General features: G+C 36.0%; 1 protein-coding gene across 1 annotated transcript; it reads right to left on the bottom strand.

Moving 5' to 3' along the window:
• Positions 1 to 17,375: 17,375 nt before the first annotated feature.
• Positions 17,376 to 20,495, bottom strand: LOC132351625 (fatty acid-binding protein 9-like). The gene is made up of 4 exons (XM_059901544.1): positions 20,425 to 20,495; positions 18,149 to 18,323; positions 17,590 to 17,691; positions 17,376 to 17,426 (listed from the first exon to the last, which is right to left on the bottom strand). The coding sequence occupies exons 1-4, from the start codon at positions 20,493 to 20,495 to the stop codon at positions 17,376 to 17,378; spliced, it is 399 nt and encodes a 132-aa protein (XP_059757527.1).
• Positions 20,496 to 21,560: the final 1,065 nt, after the last annotated feature.

Below are 21,560 nucleotides of genomic sequence, written 5' to 3'. Positions count from 1 at the left end.
AAACCATATGATCATCTCAATAGATGCAGAGAAAGCTTTCGACAAAATTCAACACCCATTTATGATAAAAGCCCTGCAGAAAGTAGGCATAAAGGGAACTTTCCTCAACATAATAAAGGCCATATATGACAAACCCACAGCCAACATTGTCCTCAATGGTGAAAAAATGAAACCATTTCCACGAAGATCAGGAACAAGACAAGGTTGCCCACTCTCACCACTATTATTCAACATAGCTTTGGAAGTGTTAGCCACAGCAATCAGACAAGAAAAAGAAATAAAAGGAATCCAAATCGCAAAAGAAGAAGTAAAGCTGTCACTGTTTGCAGATGACATGATACTATACATAGAGAATCCTAAAACTGCCACCAGAAAACTACTAGAGCTAATCAATGAATTTGGTAAAGTAGCAGGATACAAAATTAATGCACAGAAATCTCTTGCATTCCTATACACTAATGATGAAAAATCTGAAAGTGAAATTAAGAAAACACTCCCATTTACCATTGCAACAAAAAGAATAAAATATCTAGGAATAAACCTACCTAGGGAGACAAAAGACCTGTATGCAGAAAATTATAGGACACTGATGAAAGAAATTAAAGATGATACAAATAGATGGAGAGATATACCATGTTCTTGGATTGGAAGAATCAACATTGTGAAAATGACTCTACTACCCAAAGCAATCTACAGATTCAATGCAATCCCTATCAAACTACCACTGGCATTTTTCACAGAACTAGAACAAAAAATTTCCCAATTTGTATGGAGACACAAAAGACTCCGAATAGCCAAAGCAATCTTGAGAACAAAAAATGGAGCTGGAGGAATCAGGCTCCCTGACTTCAGACTATATTACAAAGCTACAGTAATCAAGACAGTTTGGTACTGGCACAAAAACAGAAATATAGATCAATGGAACAGGATAGAAAGCCCAGAGATAAACCCACGCACATATGGTCACCTTATCTTTGATAAAGGAGGCAAGCATATACAGTGGAGAAAAGACAGCCTCTTCAATAAGTGGTGCTGGGAAAATTGGACAGGTACATGTAAAAGTATGAAATTAGAACACTCCCTAACACCATACACAAAAATAAACTCAAAATGGATTAAAGACCTAAGTGTAAGGCCAGACACTATCAAACTCTTAGAGGAAAACATAGGCAGAACACTCTATGACATAAATCACAGCAAGATGCTTTTTGACCCAGCTCCTAGAGAAATGGAAATAAAAACAAAAATAAACAAATGGGACCTAATGAAACTTAAAAGCTTTTGCACAGCAAAGGAAACCATAAACAAGACCAAAAGACAACCCTCAGAATGGGAGAAGATATTTGCAAATGAAGCAACTGACAAAGGATTAATCTCCAAGATTTACAAGCAGCTCATGCAGCTCAATAACAAAAAAACAAACAACCCAATCCAAAAATGGGCGGAAGACCTAAATAGACATTTCTCCAAAGAAGATATACAGATGGCCAACAGACACATGAAAGAATGCTCAACATCATTAATCATTAGAGAAATGCAAATCAAAACTACAATGAGGTATCATCTCACACCTCTCAGAATGACCATCATCAAAAAATCTAGAAACAATAAATGCTGGAGAGGGTGTGGAGAAAACAGAACACTCTTGCACTGTTGGTGGGAAAGTAAATTGATACAGCCACTATGGAGAACAGTATGGAGGTTCCTTATAAAACTAAAAACAGAACTACCATATGACCCAGCAATCCCACTACTGGGCATATACCCTGAGAAAACCATAATTCAAAAAGAGTCATGTACCAAAATGTTCATTGCAGCTCTATTTACAATAGCCAGGACATGGAAACAACCTAAGTGTCCATCATCGGATGAATGGATAAAGAAGATGTGGCACATATATGCAATGGAATATTACTCAGCCATAAAAAGAAATGAAATGGATTTTTTTGTAGTGAGGTGGATGGACCTAGAGTCTGTCATACAGAGTGAAGTAAGTCAGAAAGAGAAAAACAAATACAGTATGCTAACACATATATATTGAATCTAAGGAAAAAAAAAAAAAAGGTCATGAAGAACCTAGTGGCAAGATGGGAATAAAGACACAAACCTACTAAAGAATGGACTTGAGGATATGGGGAGGGGGAGGGGTGAGATGTGACAGGGTGAGAGAGTGTCATGGACATATATACACTACCAAATGTAAAATAGATAGCTAGTGGGAAGCAGCCGCATAGCACAGGGAGATCAGCTCGGTGCTTTGTGACCACCTAGAGGGGTGGGATAGGGAGGGTGGGAGGGAGGGAGATGCAAGAGGGAAGAGATATGGGAACATATGTATATGTATAACTGATTCACTTTGTTATAAAGCAGAAACTAACACACCATTGTAAAGCAATTATACTTCAATAAAGATGTTAAAAAAATACTAATAATAATAATAAACATCAGAACCACATTATAATTAGACATATACATTTACACTTGAACTAAATGTTTGTAAAATGGACATTGTCTCTCTACAGAGTGAATTCATCTTTCAGTGATTTATTGCCTATATAAATTCTCAAGATAGAATAAGCTACTAGAATGATACACTGAAAAGAAAATCCAGAAGTCCAAACAAAATGGATAAGTAAAGCTTGCTCTATATAAAATGTCCTTACATATTGTCATCAAGCTATATCCAATTGTATATTTGAAAAGTGATAATCATCCTGTAGCACAAGAACAAAGAATTCATGATCCTCCACCTAATACCAAAGATGTGACTCCATTCCTTCCATTCATTTAACTGCAAAAGCATTGAGAGCCTACTAAAGGCTAGGCACACTTCATGGTGCTGGTTAAACATCATTGAACAAGATTCCATGCCCTCAAGGAACTTATATTCTATTCATGACTTGATAAAGACTTCAAGAAAGAAATTTTAATTCTAGTAAGTCTGAAATTATCTGTAAAATAGAAAGGTTGTGATAATACTTGGTGCAGGAAAATCACATAATATAATACTAGAAAAAATAACCCAAAAATGATCATTTAAAAAAATTGAGAAAATAGAAATAAATCTTAGGATTTTCACTTCCTTATGATAGATGAGGAAAGTAAGCTAACTTTCCAACTGTGGCATCTAAAAAATGGACAAAATTATTAAAAAATTCTTCAAGAGATCAGAGAGATAAAAAAGGCAGAGAAAAATTAAGGGTCTAAGATTTGGGCAAAAAAGGAAAACCAGAGAAACAGGCCCAACAATTAAGGCTGCTGCCCTTATGGCAATCTATGAATTCTGCAAGAGGCAGATGAGAGGCAAAACCTGAGGGACATTTATGACATTGTTTCAGGTTTAGGGGAACAATGAGGGAGAGTCCTGGTTAATCATATTTTAGTTTGGGACTTTGAAAGGCTGCAATACAGGAGGAAAGATGAACTGGAAATAGACCTGGCTAATACCAATTCAACTCTTAAAATTAGTTTACTGTGATCTGGGACAGCTAGTGAACTTGGCTACCAGTAAGAGAGAAACATAAACTCTATGCATAAGAAGATAATGTCACTCTAGTTCTAAATTTATTTCTACAAATTTTCATACACATCACTAATCAAAAATAATTTTTAAAAAATTATAAATTCCTTAGAACACAATTTACCAAAAATGATACAAGATGAAGTAAAAGTGTGAATACTCCCAAATCTATTAATATTTAATCTATAAATAAATTTTCTCCCACAGAGATACTCCAGGCCTGTAGGCGTCACCCATGAATTCATACAAATATTTAAGGAAAAAGTAACACCAATCTTACACAAAATCTTCCGAAGAATAGAAAAGGAGCTACTAATTTCCTCCTTGCCTTTAGCAAGGTCCTTACACATACTGTTCACTTTTCCTGGAATGTCTAACCACTCCTATATGATTAATCCTTAACTTTCAGCTCAATCATGCTTTCCTACCTTTGTGTTGACAACCTTTAGATTCAACTCAATCATCTTTACTAAACTTTTCTAATATACTCTCATTTTATAATTACTGCAATCAGCAGATATAGAAGGAGAAATTGACAATAATACAGTAATAGTAGGGGACTTTAACACTCCACTTACATCAATGGACATATCATCCAAACAGAAAATCAATAAGACAACAGTGGTCTTAAATGATACATTAGATCAGGTGGACTTAATAAATATCTACAGGACATCACATGCAAAAACAGCAGAATACACATTTTTTTTCAAGTGCACATGGAACGTTGTCTAGAATAGATAACATGCTAGGCCACAACACAAGTCTCAATAAATTAAAGAGGACAAAAATTATACCAAGCATTTTTTTCTGACCACCATGACATGAAACTAGAAATCAATTCCAGAGAGAAGAATGAGAAAAAACAAACACATGGAGACTAAACAACATGCTACTAAAAAAAATCCCCAATGAGTCAATGAAGAAATCAAAGACAAAATTAGAAAATACCTTGATGCAGAAATACAAATGATCATGAGAGATTACTACAAGCAACTCTATGCCAATAAAATGGGCAACCTGGAAGAAATGGACAAATTCTTAGAAATGCACAACCTGCCGAGACTGAACCAGGAAGAAATAGAAAATATGAACAGACCAATCACAAGCACTGAAATTGAAACTGTGATTAAAAATCTTCCAACAAACAAAAGCCCAGGACCAGATGGCTTCACAGGCGAATTCTATCAAACATTTAGAGAAGAGCTAACACCTATCCTTCTCAAACTCTTCCAAAATACTGCAGAGGGAAGAACACTCCCCAACTCATTCTATGAGGCCACCATCACCCTGATACCAAAACCAGACAAAGATGTCACAAAGAAGGAAAACTGCACGCCAATATCACTGATGAACATAGATGCAAAAATCCTCAACAAAATACTAGCAAACAGAATCCAACAGCACATTAAAAGGATCATACACCATGATCAAGTGGGGTTTATTCCAGGAATGCAAGGATTCTTCAATATATGCAAATCAATCAACGTGATACACCATTTTAACAAATTGAAGGAGAAAAACCGTATGATCATCTCAATAGATGCAGAGAAAGCTTTCGACAAAATTCAACACCCATTTATAATAAAAGTCCTGCAGAAAGCAGGCATAGAGGGAATTTTCCTCAACATAATAAAGGCCATATATGATAAACCCACAGCCAACATTGTCCTCAATGGTGAAAAACTGAAACCATTTCCACAAAGATCAGGAACAAGACAAGGTTGCCCACTCTCACCACTATTATTCAGCATAGTTTTGGAAGTGTTAGCCACAGCAATCAGACAATAAAAAGAAATAAAAGGAATCCAAATCGGAAAAGAAGAAGTAAAGCTGTCACTGTTGGCAGATGACATGATACTATACATAGAGAATCCTAAAGATGCCACCAGAAAACTACCAGAGCTAATCAGTGAATTTGGTAAAGTAACAGGATACAAAATTAATGCACAGAAATCTCTTGCATTCCTATATACTAATGATGAAAAATCTGAAAGAGAAATTAAAGAACCACTCCCATTTACCATTGCAACGAAAAGAATAAAATACCTAGGAATAAACCTACCTAGGGAGACAAAAGACCTGTATGCAGAAAACTATAAGACACTGATGAAAGAAATTAAAGATGATACCAACAGATGGAGAGATATACCATGTTCTTGGACTGGAAGAATCAACATTGTGAAAATGATTCTACTACCCAAAGCAATCTACAGATTCGATGCTATCCCCATCAAACTACCACTGGCATTTTTCACAGAACTAGAACAAAAAATTTCCCAATTTGTATGGAGACACAAAAGACTCCGAATAGCCAAAGCAATCTTGAGAACAAAAAATGGAGCTGGAGGAATCAGGCTCCCTGACTTCAGACTATACTACAAAGCTACAGTAATCAAGACAGTTTGGTACTGGCACAAAAACAGAAATATAGATCAATGGAACAGGATAGAAAGCCCAGAGATAAACCCACGCACATATGGTCACCTTATCTTTGATAAAGGAGGCAAGCATATACAGTGGAGAAAAGACAGCCTCTTCAATAAGTGGTGCTGGGAAAACTGGACAGCTACATGTAAAAGTATGAAATTAGAACACTCCCTGACACCATACACAAAAATAAACTCAAAATGGATTAAAGACCTAAGTGTAAGGCCAGACACTATCAAACTCTTAGAGGAAAACATAGGCAGAACACTCTATGACATACATCACAGCAAGATGCTTTTTGACCCAGCTCCTAGAGAAATGGAAATAAAAACAAAAATAAACAAATGGGACCTAATGAAACTTAAAAGCTTTTGCACAGCAAAGGAAACCATAAACAAGATGAAAAGACAACCCTCAGAATGGGAGAAAATATTTGCAAATGAAGCAACTGACAAAGGATTAATCTCCAAGATTTACAAGCAGCTCATGCAGCTCAATAACAAAAAAACAAGCAACCCAATCCAAAAATGGGCAGAAGACCTAAATAGACATTTCTCCAAAGAAGATATACAGATGGCCAACAAACACATGAAATAATGCTCAACATTATTAATCATTACAGAAATGCAAATCAAAACTACATTGAGATATCATCTCACACTGGTCAGAATGGCCATCATCAACAAATCTAGAAACAATAAATGCTGGAGAGGGTGTGGAGAAAAGGGAACACACTTGCACTGTTGGTGGGAATGTAAATTGATACAGCCACTATGGAGAACAGTATGGAGGTTCCTTAAAAAAACTAAAAATAGAACTACCATATGACCCAGCAATCCCACTACTGGGCATATACCCTGAGAAAACCATAATTCAAAAAGAGTCATGTACCAAAATGTTCATTGCAGCTCTATTTACAATAGCCAGGACATGGAAGCAACCTAGGTGTTCATGGACAGATGAATGGATAAAGAAGATGTGGCACATATATACAATGGAATATTACTCAGCCATAAAAAGAAATGAAATGGATTTTTTTTGTAGTGAGGTGGATGGAGTTAGAGTCTGTCATACAGAGTGAAGTAAGTCAGAAAGAGAAAAACAAATACTTTATGCTAACACATATATATGGAATCTAAGGAAAAAAAAATAGGTCATGAAGAACCTAGTGGCAAGACGGGAATAAAGACAGACCTACTAGAGAATGGAATTGAGAATATGGGGAGGGGGAAGGGTAAGATGTGACAAAGAGAGAGAGTGGCATGGACATATATACACTACGAAACATAAAATAGATAGCTAGTGGGAAGCAACCGCATAGCACAGGGAGATCAGCTCTGTGCTTTGTGACCACCTAGAGGTGTGGGATAGGGAGGGCAGGAGGGAAGGAGAAGCAAGAGGGAAGAGATATGGGAACATATGTATATGTATAACTGATTCACTTTGTTATAAAGCAGAAACTAACACACGATTTTAAAGCAATTATACTCCAATAAAGATGTTAAAAAAAAGAAAAGAAACGAAGATCCAACACAGCCATAAATAAATAAGTAAATAAATAAAAATTAAAAAAAAAAAAAGAAAATATTTGAGACAGATGAAAATGGAAACACAACACTCCAAAATCTATGGGATCCAGCAAAAGCATTCTAAGAGGGAATTTTATAGTGATACAGGCTTTCTTCAAGAAACAATAAAAACCTCAAATAAACAACCTAAACTCCACCTAAAGGAATTAGAAAAAAACATTAATAAAGCCCAAAGTCTGAAGAAGGAAGAAAATAATAAAGATCAGAGATGAAACAAATAAAATAGAGATCAGAAAACAATAGAAAAGATCAGTGAAACCAAGAACTGAGCTTTTGAAAAGATAAACAAAATTGATAAACTTTTAGCCAGGCTCACCAAAAAGAAGAAAGAGAACTCAAATAAAATAAGAAATGAAGGAGGAGGAATAACAACTGATACCACAGAGATACAAAAAAATCATAAGAGTATACTACAAACAGTTATATGTCAACAAATTGGACAATCTGGAAGAAATAGACAAATGTTAGAAACATAGAACCTGCCAAGACTGAATGAAGGATTAATAGACAATTTGAACAGACCAATCACTAGTAGTGAAATTGAATATGTAATTAAAAAAAAAACTCCCAGAAAATAAAAGTCCAGGACTAGACATCTTCACAGGGAAATTCTACCAAACATATAAACAAGAATTAATACCTATCTTTCTCAAACTATTCCAAAAAACTGAAGAGGAGAGAACACTCCAAAATTCATTCTGCTAGGCAAAAAATATCCTGATACCAAAATCAGACAAAGACACTACAAAAAATGAAAATTACAGGCCAATATCTTTGATGAATATATATGCAAAAATCCTCAACAAAATATTAGCAGACCAAATTAAATGACATATAAAAAGGATCATACAACATGATCACGTTGGATTTATTCCAGGGATGCAAGGATGGTTCAGTATTCACAAATCAATCAATGTGATACACCACATTAACAAAAGTAAGGATAAAAATCACAAGATCCTCTCAATAGATGGAGAAAAAACATTTGACAAAATACAACATCCATTCTTGATTAAAAACTCTCATCAAAGTGAGTACAGAGGGAACATATCTTAAGCCCACAGGTAATTTCATAATCAATGATGAAAAGCTGAAAGCCTTTCCTCTAAATTCAGAAATAAGACAAGGATGCCCATTTTTGCCATTTCTATTTAACATAGTATTGAAAGTCCAAACGGGGCTTCCAAACAGGAAGGGAAGAAGTAAAACTGTACATAATAATATATATAGAAACCCTGAAATATACACCACAAAACTAGTAGAGCTAATAAATGAATTCAGCTAAGTTGCAGGATACAAGACTAACACAAAGAAATCTGTTGCATTTCTATAAACTGATAATGAACTATCAGAAAGAGAAAGTTCAAAAATCCCATTTAAAACTGCATCAAAAAGAATAAAATACCTAGGAATAAACTTAACCAAGGAGCTGAAAGCTGTATACTCTGAAAACTATAAAACATTGGTGAAGGAAATTGAAGATGATACAAAGAAATGGAAAGGTATCACTTGCTCTTGATTGGAAGAAATAATATTGTTAAAATGGCCATACTACCCAATGCAATCTATAGATTTAATGCAATCCCTATCAAAATGCCCATGAAATTTTTCACAGAACTAGAACAAACAATCCTAAATTCATATGGGACCACAAGGACCCTAAATTGTCAAAGCAATCTTAAGAAAAAAAGAACAAAGCTGGAGGTATCACCCTCCCAGATTTCAGACTATACTACAAAGTTATGGATATCAAAACAGCATAGTACTGGCACAAAAAGACTCATAGATCAATGGAACAGAAGAGAGAGCCCAGAAACAAACCCACACACCTATAGTCAATTAATCTATGACAAAGGAGGCAAGAATATACAATGGAAAAAGACAGTCTCTTCAATAAGTGGTGCTGGGAAAACTGGATAGCTACATGTAAAATGGTGAGATTAGAACATTTCCTCACATATACAAAAATAAACTCAAAAGGAATAAAGCCCTAAATGTAAGACCTGAAACCGTAAGACTCCTAGAAGAGAACATAGGCAGAACACTCTCTGACATAAATTGTAGAAATACTTTTTTGGATCTGTCTCCTAAGGCAAAAGAAATAAGAGCAAAAATAAACTAATGGGATCTAATTAAACTTAAAAGCTTTTGCACAGAAAAGGAAACCATCAACAACACAAAAAGGCAACATACAGAATTGGAGAAAATATTTGCAAATGATATGACTGACATGGGGTTAATACTAAAAATATATAAACAATTCATACAACTCAAAAAACAAACAACCCAATCAAAAAATGGGCAGAAGGCCTAAAAAACATTTTTCCAAAGAAGTCATACAGATGGCCACCAAGCACATGAAAATATTCTCAGCATTGCTAATTATTAGAGAAATGCAAATTAAAACAACAATGAGATATCACCTCACACCTGTCAGAATGGCTTTTTGATAAAAGAACACAAATAACAAATAACAAATGTTGGAGAGGATATGGAGAAAAGGGAACCCTTGTACACTGTTAGTGAAAGCGTAAACTGGTGCAACCACTGTGGAAAACAGTATGGAGGTTCCTCAAAAAACTAAAAATAAAACTACCATATGATCCAGTAATTCAATTCCTGTAAATATATCTGGAAAAAAACAAAAAACACTAATTTAAAAAGATACATGCACCCCAAGGTTCATAGAAGCATTGTTTGCAATAGCCAAGATATGGAAGCAACCCAAGTTTCCATCAACAGACAAATGGATAAAGAAGATATGGTATACATATACACAATGGAATATTACTCAGCCATAAAAAAAGAATTAGATTCTGCCATTTGAAGCAATGCAGATGGACCTAGAGAAAATTATGCTAAGTGAAATAAGTCAGACAGAAAAAAAATACTGTATGATATCACTTATATGTAGAATCTAAAAAATAATACAAATTAATGTATATAGCAAAACACAACAGACTCACATATATAGAAAACAAACTAGTGGTTACAAATGGGGAAGGGGAATAGGGGAAGTGCATGTTAGGGGTATGGGATTAAGAGATACAAACTACTTTGTACAAAATAGATAAGCAACAAGGATATATTATTTAGCACAGGGAAGTATAGCCATTATCTTGTAATAACTTTTAATGGAGTATAATCTGTAAAAATACTGAATCATATGCTATATACCTGAAACTAATATAATGTTGTAAACAACTATACTTCAATAAAAAAATAAATAACCACTCCCATTGGATAAATCCTTAACTTTCAGCTCATTCTACCTTTGGAGAGACATCCTTTAGATTTCAATTCAGCCATCTTTCCTATCCTTTTCTAGTATATCCTCATTTAACAGTTACTGCAATTAATTAATTAATTCATTAACATGTTAATTTGTATTGATTTTGGGCATTATTTCCTTAATATGTATGTCATGCACTGAAGTCTTGATTCCATGTGCATGGGGACAATATGTGACTTTATTCACATAATATTCCAAGTACTTAACACCATGCATGTATACAGTAGGTAATCATTTGTTTACTGACTGAATGAATGAAGAAAATGTAAATTTTCTACTTATGGGACTTTCTTTACATTAAATCATATAACAAATGTGAAAGCATCTAAAATTCGTGCTTATAATCAATAATATGATTTTCCTAAACTTCCTCTCTCCTCCTGTCCCCTTCCTTCTCTTCCTTCCCTTTTTTTTATATGCTCTGGAGGTGTGGAAAGAGCAAAGCTGTGTGTTATACCTAAGTGTAAAACTTAGTTGTAGCGCCCATTCCTTCGTTTAGTCATTGCTTTGGTCAGTGGTAAAAGCAGGTTGTTCGGGCTTCCCTGGTGGCGCAGTGGTTGAGAATCTGCCTGCTAATGCAGGGGACACGGGTTCGACCTCTGGTCCGGGAAGATCCCACATGCCGCGGAGCAACTAGGCCCGTGAGCCACAACTACTGAGCCTGTGCGTCTGGAGCCTGTGCTCCGCAACAGGAGAGGCCACGATAATGAGAGGCCCGCGCACCGCGATGAAGAGTGGCCCCTGCTTGCCGCAGCTGGAGAAAGCCCTCACACAGAAACGAAGACCCAACACAGCCAAAAAATAAATAAATTAATTAATTTAAAAAAAAAAAGGAGGTTGTTCTTTCCATATTCAGGATGACATGATCTTATCACAATACTAGGAAAGTGCATGTAAAATAATTCCAAGGTTCGTTGTACATATTCTCACCTGCATGCATGCAGATAATTGCTCAACATGAATTTATTGAACTGTAGTAGCACTGGAGATAACATGGTGAGTGAAACAGCAACAGTTCCTGCCCTCATGGGCCTTATACTCCAGTAAGGGAGACACGTTAAACAGACATTTAGAGACATTTTAGAATATCCGATTCTTATTTTCTATCATTTACAGATGGAGGCAATGAATGACGTTAAAGAGCCAATGAACCGTTTCTATGTAGGACGATACCTTCTGTAATTTCTTAGACACCAGATGCCCTGAGACCAATGGTCTTATTTATCTTCAGAACTCAGCCACTAGGGCATCTGGGCCCCTCCAGACATATATTTGACAAAAGGTGACAATGGCAATTCAGGCTTGATAGCTTCCTCTTTCATGCTTCAAATAACTGTTTTTCTCTCATCTTAGAACTGTTGAGATTAAAATTGCTTTCTTAATGAAAACCATTTCTTGGAGCTTTCTCAGCCACCAGTGGGTATTTGATCTTTTAGTTATTATGGTGACATTTGCATTATGCTGCCCAAAGGAAGTTAATAGCTTTTCTTTTTTTGAATGGCAATAAATAGAGGGAAGAAGTAGTTTGTGATTCCTCCAAACAATGCAATTAGCTTTGTTTTTCCTAGACTTGAACATACACGACCTCTTTTCCAAAGACTGGTCTAAGATTTCACATCATTATTCCTAACAGAACACCCAAGAACTGGTTACTCATTCACTGGGGAGGGAACCAGAGACAGAATTTCTACATTTCCGTGTTTTCCTCTAGTCATTACAAGGTATGATGAGCTGGTCACAGTTTTTTCTACTCCATTTGCATTTCCTCTTGAGAGAAAGTGATATTAATAGCATTAAAATAGGTCGTACTTTTCAGGCATTAGCACAAAGAGCTGAAGGAAACACTTTTTAGGACGTGGCCATCTGCTCCCTTATAGCCTGTGGGAGAAAGGAATCCCTCAAAAATAATTCACTTGCAAAGCATAGTGAAAAGTGTGTGAGTGTGTCTGTATGTATGTGTGTAGCTTTATTTCATAAAGAACAAATATAAACTCACAAAAATTCAGATGATTTTCTAATCGTGTGTTATCCAGGTTGCCAACTTTATTTCCTACTTTATTTCCTTGATTGTTTTACAAAATTTTTCAATAATTGAGATGGTATAAAGGCTTTGATAGAAAATGTGGTTTACACATATATATGTGTATATATACATATATACACACACACGTGTAAACACATATTTTTTTAAATTTATTTTTGGCTGCACTGGGTCTTTGTTGCTGCGTGCAGGCTTTCTCTGGTTGTGGCGAGCGGGGGCTACTCTTCGTTGCGGTGCACAGGCTTCTCATTGAGGTGGCTCCTCTTGTTGCGGAGCACGGGTTCTAGGCATGCGGGCTTCAGTAGTTGTAGCATGGGGGCTCAGTAGTTGTGGTGCACGGGCTCAGTTGATCCACAGCACGTGGGATCTTCCCAGACCAGGGCTCGAACCCATGTCCCCTGCATTGGCAGGTGGATTCTTAACCACGGCGCCACCAGGGAAGCCCTAAACACATATTTTAGATTAAAGTTAGATCAGAGAATCAATTCATGTTTAAACTGTACTTTCATTTATTCATGCCAACCCATTCCTTCCTTCAAACAATTGAAAACTAATTTTGTAGTTAAATTCTAGCCTATAACATGCTCATGACGGGATACACAGTGCAAATGCAATCTGTTAAGTGGCACCTGACTCAGAGTAATGTTAGCTGCTGTCATGAACTCCAGGATTTCAGAGCCTTAACCCAGAAGTTTATTTCCTGCTCCCTGTCGTGTCCACTGCAGGTGTTCCTGGTCTTTGGGTAGCTTTTCTCCATGAGGCGACTCAGAGGCTTTGGATCCATTCATCTCATGCCTATGCCACCCTTCAGGTTTCAGAGTCCAGTCCTCCAAGCAGGCAGGGGTTGAGGGAGATGAAAAAGGTTGCCTCTTTACTCTCTTGACCCAGAAGTGGCACACTTCACTTCCACTCACACTCCAATGCAGGAAGTAGTCACATGACCCCATGGAGACAGGGTGGGTACTGAGTAGTGCCTACCTTGCAGACTCTTCTCGATACCAATGCTATACTATGGAAGGACAAGCCCAGATTTCTAGTGGGCAATTAACTATCTCTGATGCATTCAAATCTTGGCACACTGAGTCCTGACATTATGTCTGAATATCTATCTTAACGTCTATCTTTTGAGAGAATGTTATAATAAACTTGGAATAAGTTCTGGTTTAGCTTTACCATCTACCAGATGGATGACATTTGGGTTGCAGTTTTATCACCTGTACAATACTGATTGTTCTGAGGATCAAAAAAAGAAAACTTTTGTGAAATTGTTTTGTAACTTACGTATTGACACCTGAACTCTATTTTACAAAGTAAACAGGAATCCATTTTCCCCAAATCCCATTTCTAACTGATCAGTTGCTTCTAGACCCTGCCTACCTCTGCTGTGACACTCTTCTGATCCGACTTCTTCTGCCCACTGTTTTAGTGCACACACCTTCAGTTCCATGGTTCCTATTCTTTGCATTCTAGTTGCCTTATTATCTGGGAGGGGGATGTGGGGAAAATGAGAAGACGTGAGGGATTCCCTGTGCTGGTCCATTGCAGAATGTCTCATTTTCCCTCATCACAACCCTGTGAAGTAGATGGTTTCCATTTTGCAAAGGAAAAAACTAAAGTGGGTGAGCAGCTCATGCAAGCTCACAAAGCTGTCAGTGGCAGAAGCAGGATTCAAGCCCTGCTCTGCCTGGTTCTCAAACCCCATTCATTTCACTTCCCTGCAATGTGTCTCTGGCATAACAGGCACCTTCTCTTGTCACGGGGCTGGTGGTTGGATGGTCCCTCCCCACCCTGTCCCTCTCCAAAAATTACACAGGATCTAGATACCAAACTTCAAAGTGGACAGACTATATTTCCCTGTAAGTGTTTAAAATAGAAGTCTTAAGACCCATAACTTGAGGATTCGGTTATGTCCCGATTTCTTCATCCTAAGTTTCCATCTATTTTCTGTTACTATCTTTGGAGTAGTCAGTTGTCTTTTCATGACTATCAAATCATGTCCTTTTATGTTTATCGCACTTTTGTGCAAAAATATGAAAATTAAATACACTAAGAGTGTTCAAAACAAATTATTTTTGTCAGTGGTTTACTTAATAGTTTTGGGTAGCTAAAGAAGAAAGCTGGTGAGTTAGTCTTTGATAATAGTATTCATCTTGATTTTAGTATGGTTGATCTTTGGGTAATTAATACTCTCCTGTAAACTTCAGTGTGGATTTAAAATATAATAGTTTACTAGTAAGTTATTCAGTCTAAAAATATTCAAAAATAAATATATATTTTCCTTTGTGGTTTATAAAATCTTCTCTCACTTCCTCTACTTCAAACCCTTTTGGAAAGTGAATAAGTAATGGCTTTTTATTGCATAATGAAAAGTGTCATTATTATCCTTTTTCTATAAATCCAGTACAACTTGACCAATACGACATGTGATTTACTTCTAGATAGATAATGACTATTTTTGAAGGAAAGTCAGATATACCAAGAGACTGATCATGTGAATGTCCTTAGTAAAGACTAATAATTCTCAGTATAAACTTTAATGAATTTTTTTCTTACAGAAATTTTGACACGATTTGACTGAGAATAAAAATAAAAGCAATAGGATTTCAACATGTCTCTGTTACTTGTAACATAAAAAGGCAGTTGTGAACTCCATCTCTAACTTATTGCTGTTTGCCATCACCTAACACAGTATTGAACAAACAGTGGTCACTGAATAAGAACTTGCTGGATGAGTGACTTCCTCAGGAGTAGCATGTTTGATTCTACCTACTAAAGACACCACAGCAGGATTTTATTTCTCATTTAGGCTGTGTGTACCTTGAGCTGTGACACTTATGAGAAGAGAAATGTCTTGAAAATTCAGAACTATATTATTCTTTTATAAATTTTGCCTCTGTAAAGACTAAGATTTAAATAAGTGCCTAGTGTTTTTTAGAAGAATACCCTCTTCCTAATGGTTGTGGAAAACATTTTGACCCTTGGTCTGAGTTGTTGCTTAAGTGCTGTCATCTGCAGCCCCATTGCAGAGACCATCCTCTGATGAAGGAGACATTGGCCTCTGCTCCCCTTTGTGCACAGGACGCTACCTTGGGGGCTGAAATCCTCTTTGACTTCTGGCAAAGAAGCACAGGTACATTTTGTACACACTTGAGTCCTTTAGGAAGGACAGAGACAAGTCGTGGGGTGATGACTGTCATTGGCCACATCTGGCAGTTGTGTGGCTACTACCAAACCCATCACTTCAAGTGCACAGCTGTATCCTCAGAGGTCTTCAGGGTTTAATATGACAGCCTAGTTCCTTTCCTTGGACAAGAATTCAGCTATTGTCCCAACACTATGCTCAGTCCTTTTGTACATTACTCTTTAATTTTCTCCTTACTGAGGTGACCATACCTCCCAGTTTGCCTAGGACAGTCCCAGTTTATGTTTGTTGCCCAGGTATAATTATTGAAAGTGCCCCTTTCCACTTTTCACTTCTGACTCAGTTTAGATGACAAATTAGCACATATTTAACACTATCCTCAGGAGTTACGTTTCACCAACTACTATCTGGTTTTAAGTTTAAGTTGCAACATGAGATTTACATAATTCTTCCTCTCTTTCCTTTTCCTCCTCCCACTGCTACAAATACCCTCAATTTTTAAATTTTACCTATATTACTCTGTTTTGCTCTAAGCCCTGAGAGTACTTCCTAGCAACAGTACATGGTGAAACTATTGAGGGACTTTGTGTAGCTCTAACAATTATATTCCTACCAGGCATTTAGAAATTCTGGACTGGCATTTAATAAAATATCATTCTGCAAAGACTAAGTTGTATGAAATGGTGACCGATGCCCTAGCCTGATTATTTTAAATAAGTTTATGGAAAAGTAAGATAATGATTGTTTTAAATGTTCTATAAAAATTCACGCACAGTGTATAATGTCCAGGCTCTATTTTGTAATCTCTCTCTCTCATCTATCTATCTATCTATCTATCTATCTATCTATCTATCTATCTATCTATCCATCCATCTACCTATCTATCCATCTATCTATCCTATCTACTTTATGCATGGTCAGCCTTCTGCAAAAATAAAAAATAAAAAGCAACGTTGATTTTCAAAATCTGTGATGCCCAAAGTGGATTACAATGATTATAATGTATCCACCTTTGAGGTCACATGAATTTCAACAGAGCACCCCTTGACAGAAAGCATTAACCTAAATGGAATGGGTCCACTAAAGGAAAATCAGTGACTGCAGGATTCAGGTGTACGAAGAATAAAGGGCACTTTGGTGATCTTACAATTACACCAGAGACAAGAAGTTTCTTGTCTCACCAATTTATCAGATTGTACCTAACCCTCAAGATTACACAGCTCCAAAACTGCACTTAATTTGGTTTTATTGGGCAAATTTATGTTGAGTAATTTTTTAAAAAATCAGTGGCTCTGAGACACATCTTCTTCAAGTCCCAGTTTCCTGTTAGTGAACAAGTTTTCACTGACGTATACAATTTTTCATACCTTTTTGTAGATTCCAATGCTGACAATATTATTCATGATATATTCCTAAAAGCAAAGAGGGATCTATTAGAGTTGGTACATGACATGTTAAATTTGATCTGTCCCTCTTTCCCCAGACCCTCTATTTGAGATACAAGACAATTGAGTAATTTGTAGGGCATGCCTCAAATAGGAGCTTCTAAAAATATTAAATTTAGAGAAAACTCACCACTACCATGTTTCCATCTACAATTTGTCCTTTGATTGTTGTCTCTTTGCCAAGCCATTTTTGGAAATGAATCATTGAGCCACCATCTAATGTTATGATGCTCTATAAATGCAGAAAGGAATCAGTCAGAAATAGCAATTCACTACATTCTAATCTACACAAGACTAGACATCTACTTTTTAATTTCAGTTTTGAAATTCTTTTCTCCAAAATTCTTACAACAGTTCTTGTCCTAATTTAATACCATCAAACTAGGGAAGTCTCAAGAGATTATTTGAGTAATGCTCTTTCCCCCCAGGTAAGCAATACCTAAACTATTTGTGAATAATCATTTTATATGCTCTTTTATACAATGACAAAGAGAAATCAGAGAAACAGTGAAAATAAGTTGAGTTTTTGGACCCTGAATCATTTGCAAAATAATTGACTTTAGCATTGTGCAATATTAATTAACAAAACAAGCCCAAGCTGACTGGGTAATTAATCAAATTAGAATTAACTGTGCTTAACCACCGTCTAGATTTTTCCTGATTGTGGACCAGGAAGATTTAGTTCTTACCTTTACTTTCTGGTTATCTGATGTGGTTTCATCAAATTCTTCTCCCAGCTTGAAGGAGATCTCAGTATTTTTGAAAGAACTTTCTGTTTTGATGTTAACCTTATCCCTGTCGGTGCTAATAGTGATTCTTGGTTTTGCCAACCCAGCAAAGTTCTGGACTGCAGCACTCACTCCTGTAGGAATGAGTGAGAAGAGAAATCAATGAGTAGAGAAAACAAAATACCTTCTTAAGATGTTTAGGAAGAAGTGCTAACAATCATTTTGGAAAGCAATTTAAAAAGAATGCATCCTTCCCCCATTGAAGTTTTGGATAATACGCCGTATTTTCTTCAATGCTCTCTGTGACAGCTGGATTGAGCCAAACCTCCCAATCAGAAGATATGTCTAGTAATTATACTTGACATTTTGAAAGTTAAATTCATTTTCTGAGACTCTTGCACTTCATCTAAAATATATATTTGTATGGTGCCTTTCGGTCATATGCTTGGGCTTTACCTCATGAAATATTGCAGCAACAGCACAGGGGATGTTATTATCCTCATTTTAGAGATGAGTACACCGAGTCCCAGAGAGGTAGAGAGGCTTGTTCTAGGTGATGTGTCTGGTAATTAGCAGAGCTGAAATTTAAGCACAGGTTTTCTAATTGTCCAAGAATTTTAGCACACTTTTCTTCTTAAAAAAAAAAAAAAAAAGAAATGCAATTTTCAAAGTATCTAATCTACTCTAAAAGAATATGACTTATAAAGTCCAAGCTTCTCCCTTATTTGCAGATAAATTTCAGATCTGGCTGAGTAAAGAGGAGGTAGGCAAATTGGACAATTTGGCTGAGAGCCTGGTCCTGTTGTTCAGGTTGGGGATTGTCCATTGTTTAACTTGACTCCTGCAATTGGTGGGCAGAAGGGCTGACACCCGACTCTTAGTATCGATATAGAACTCGATTTCACATTCATATTGCGGTTGGACAGGATGCCTCTGACCACAGAAAAGCAGTGTTAGACATGAATCACAAAAGAGTGAGGAGTGAGGAGGTTAAAACCCGAGTTCCAACTTTGCCGCTTGTTAGCTTGGCCACATTATTTCCCTTTTCTCTAAACTTCAGCTTTCTCAGTAGTAAAATGTGAGTAATTATAGTACTCACCTCATAGGTGTGTTGGAGGTTAAATGATAGGACTTAGCATGGTATTGGCACATAGTATGTACTCAGTGGTTATTCTCTCTTGCACTCTGCTTGAGACCAGCTCCCAGTCAAAACATGGCTAGTTTTGCCATCAGCCCCAAGTTTCTTAGATGCCCCCAAATTTATTTAATTATTTATTATTAAAAAAAAAAAATTTAACTCAAAACAGGTGAGTCCATGAATCCATGAAGAGATAGGGAAACATGTTTTTTATTACTTTCTGAGAGAGTTTATACTAAAGAAAAAGGAACAAATATTACATTATGAACACGTTGACTTATTATGTATTTATCATTTCAGCCAATTTTAAAAAAAAAGTAAGATTAAAAATTTTTTTGACTTTATATGCAGTTTATTATAAGAGAGGTTTCTCTTAATTAAATGTTTAAAATTAATTAAATGTTAAATAATTACTATTCTTCTAACATTAGTAAAGACTAGTTTAGTTATTATAGATCTGAGCCATTATAAATGATGTTTATTCAATTTGAGTAAGAACTAAAGTGTGCATAGAGTTTATACTTCTGAGGAAATACCCAATGGTAAGAAATTCCATGAGTAAAAATGTTCTATTTCTCCAATAAAACATTTGAAACTCTTCCAAATAATGTTATTAAAAACCTCCCACATGCATCAGAACTCTTAAAATTAACCAACTAGAAATTTTGTTTGTTGCTATTGCTCTTTTGAAGTTATAACTTAAAGCAAACCTTGAAACAAATTTACTTGATAAATTTAATCATAGATAGGTATTACTGTCTATAATGGGGAGCAGAGAAAAGCTACTTAATGAAATGACCAAGCTAAAAATAAACTCGATCATAGGGGTAAGATGAAGTATTTTCTAAAAGGATAAATTGTTTAAATATATAGATAATACCTAGAAGGAAGCATCTGTGAGCCTAGTATTCCAAAAAGAGATAATTATTACTGGTAATAAAAAAGTAAAAGTAGATACACAAACTTTGTTAACCTCATTTGAATATACCCTAGGATCACAAATGAATGAGAGAATTGTTGAAAAATTCATTGTAAAGTGCAAACCCAACCATATCACAAAATGCATTGCCAGTTTCCAAATCTTGTAATGGTATTTCCCAGTTGTTTCATGTACTCATCAAAGTTTTCACTGGAGACCAGCTTCCAGGTTCCCAAAAAGGGCTCAGTCATGATGGAAAGCTTGCTGAGAAGAGGCATTCACAACCAAAAGCCAAAGAAACTTAGGCAATCATGTGACTCTTATGAAATGGCCAATGGGCAGCAGCAAGACAAAAGAGTCTAGGCACCAGCATTGACTCATTTTATTTACCTCCAAATAAAGAAACAGAAAATTAACAGGCTAAGTTGAATTTAAGTCAATGATTATAGCTTCCAGCAAACAGATTTGTAACCTGAGTCACCTCATAAATATTACTTGTGGAATGAAGACAATTTTCAATAGAGATCAGCATTTTGAACTATGAATGCTGAGTCAACTCTGAAGGAATATCCCCACAAATGTCTAATGAACACCTGACTGAGGTATTTTCCCACTTGATACAAAGACATGCTTGACTGGTCTACCTCAGCTGTTTTTTATTTGGACAAGTCACAGTGCCAGAGTACCCTCTTCATTAAAATAATATCTGCCCCTCCCTTCCTTGCAGGGTTGATGAATTGATATTACTTAGTGTAACTGAAATGTCTACAGTTGGTTGGAATGAGATGTAGGGTATTATTAATATTATCATTGTTGTTAATTAAGAGTAATTGCGGACTGGGAAGAAAAGTAACAATTATCATTGATGATGTTTTGTAATTTAAACCCTAAAAAGGAGGTGGAGCTATGCTTGGAACATTCATCTTTTAGGCTTACAAAGAAATCCTGATATTAAAATATACCACTTGAAATTATGAGAGGAAGTTTTAGGGAGAAATATGATATTTTGATATCTGCATTCTAAAAGAAAGACAAAGGCAGCAGATAATTTAAATATCTGTGCAATTACTTCTGAAATCATCTTCTGTAACCCAAGTAATGGAAGTGAACTTTGCAGGTAAGGCCTTTACTAGGAAGGATTGGATTCAGAGGCTATAGATTTATATCATAGCTTTGAACTCCAGTTGTTTTAAAGAAGGCTGGAATATTAGAGTGCCAGGCACCAGAAGAAGAATATTCATACTATTATCTGCCTGGGTCAAATATTCCTTCATGTCAAAGAAATCTTCATTCAAACCATCTCTTTGTTGAAAAAC

This window comes from Balaenoptera ricei, chromosome 17 (assembly GCF_028023285.1).
Source record: "Balaenoptera ricei isolate mBalRic1 chromosome 17, mBalRic1.hap2, whole genome shotgun sequence".
NCBI lineage: Eukaryota > Metazoa > Chordata > Mammalia > Artiodactyla > Balaenopteridae > Balaenoptera > Balaenoptera ricei.
Note: the sequence above shows the minus strand (reverse complement) of the source record. Positions and strands in the feature narration are given on the sequence as shown.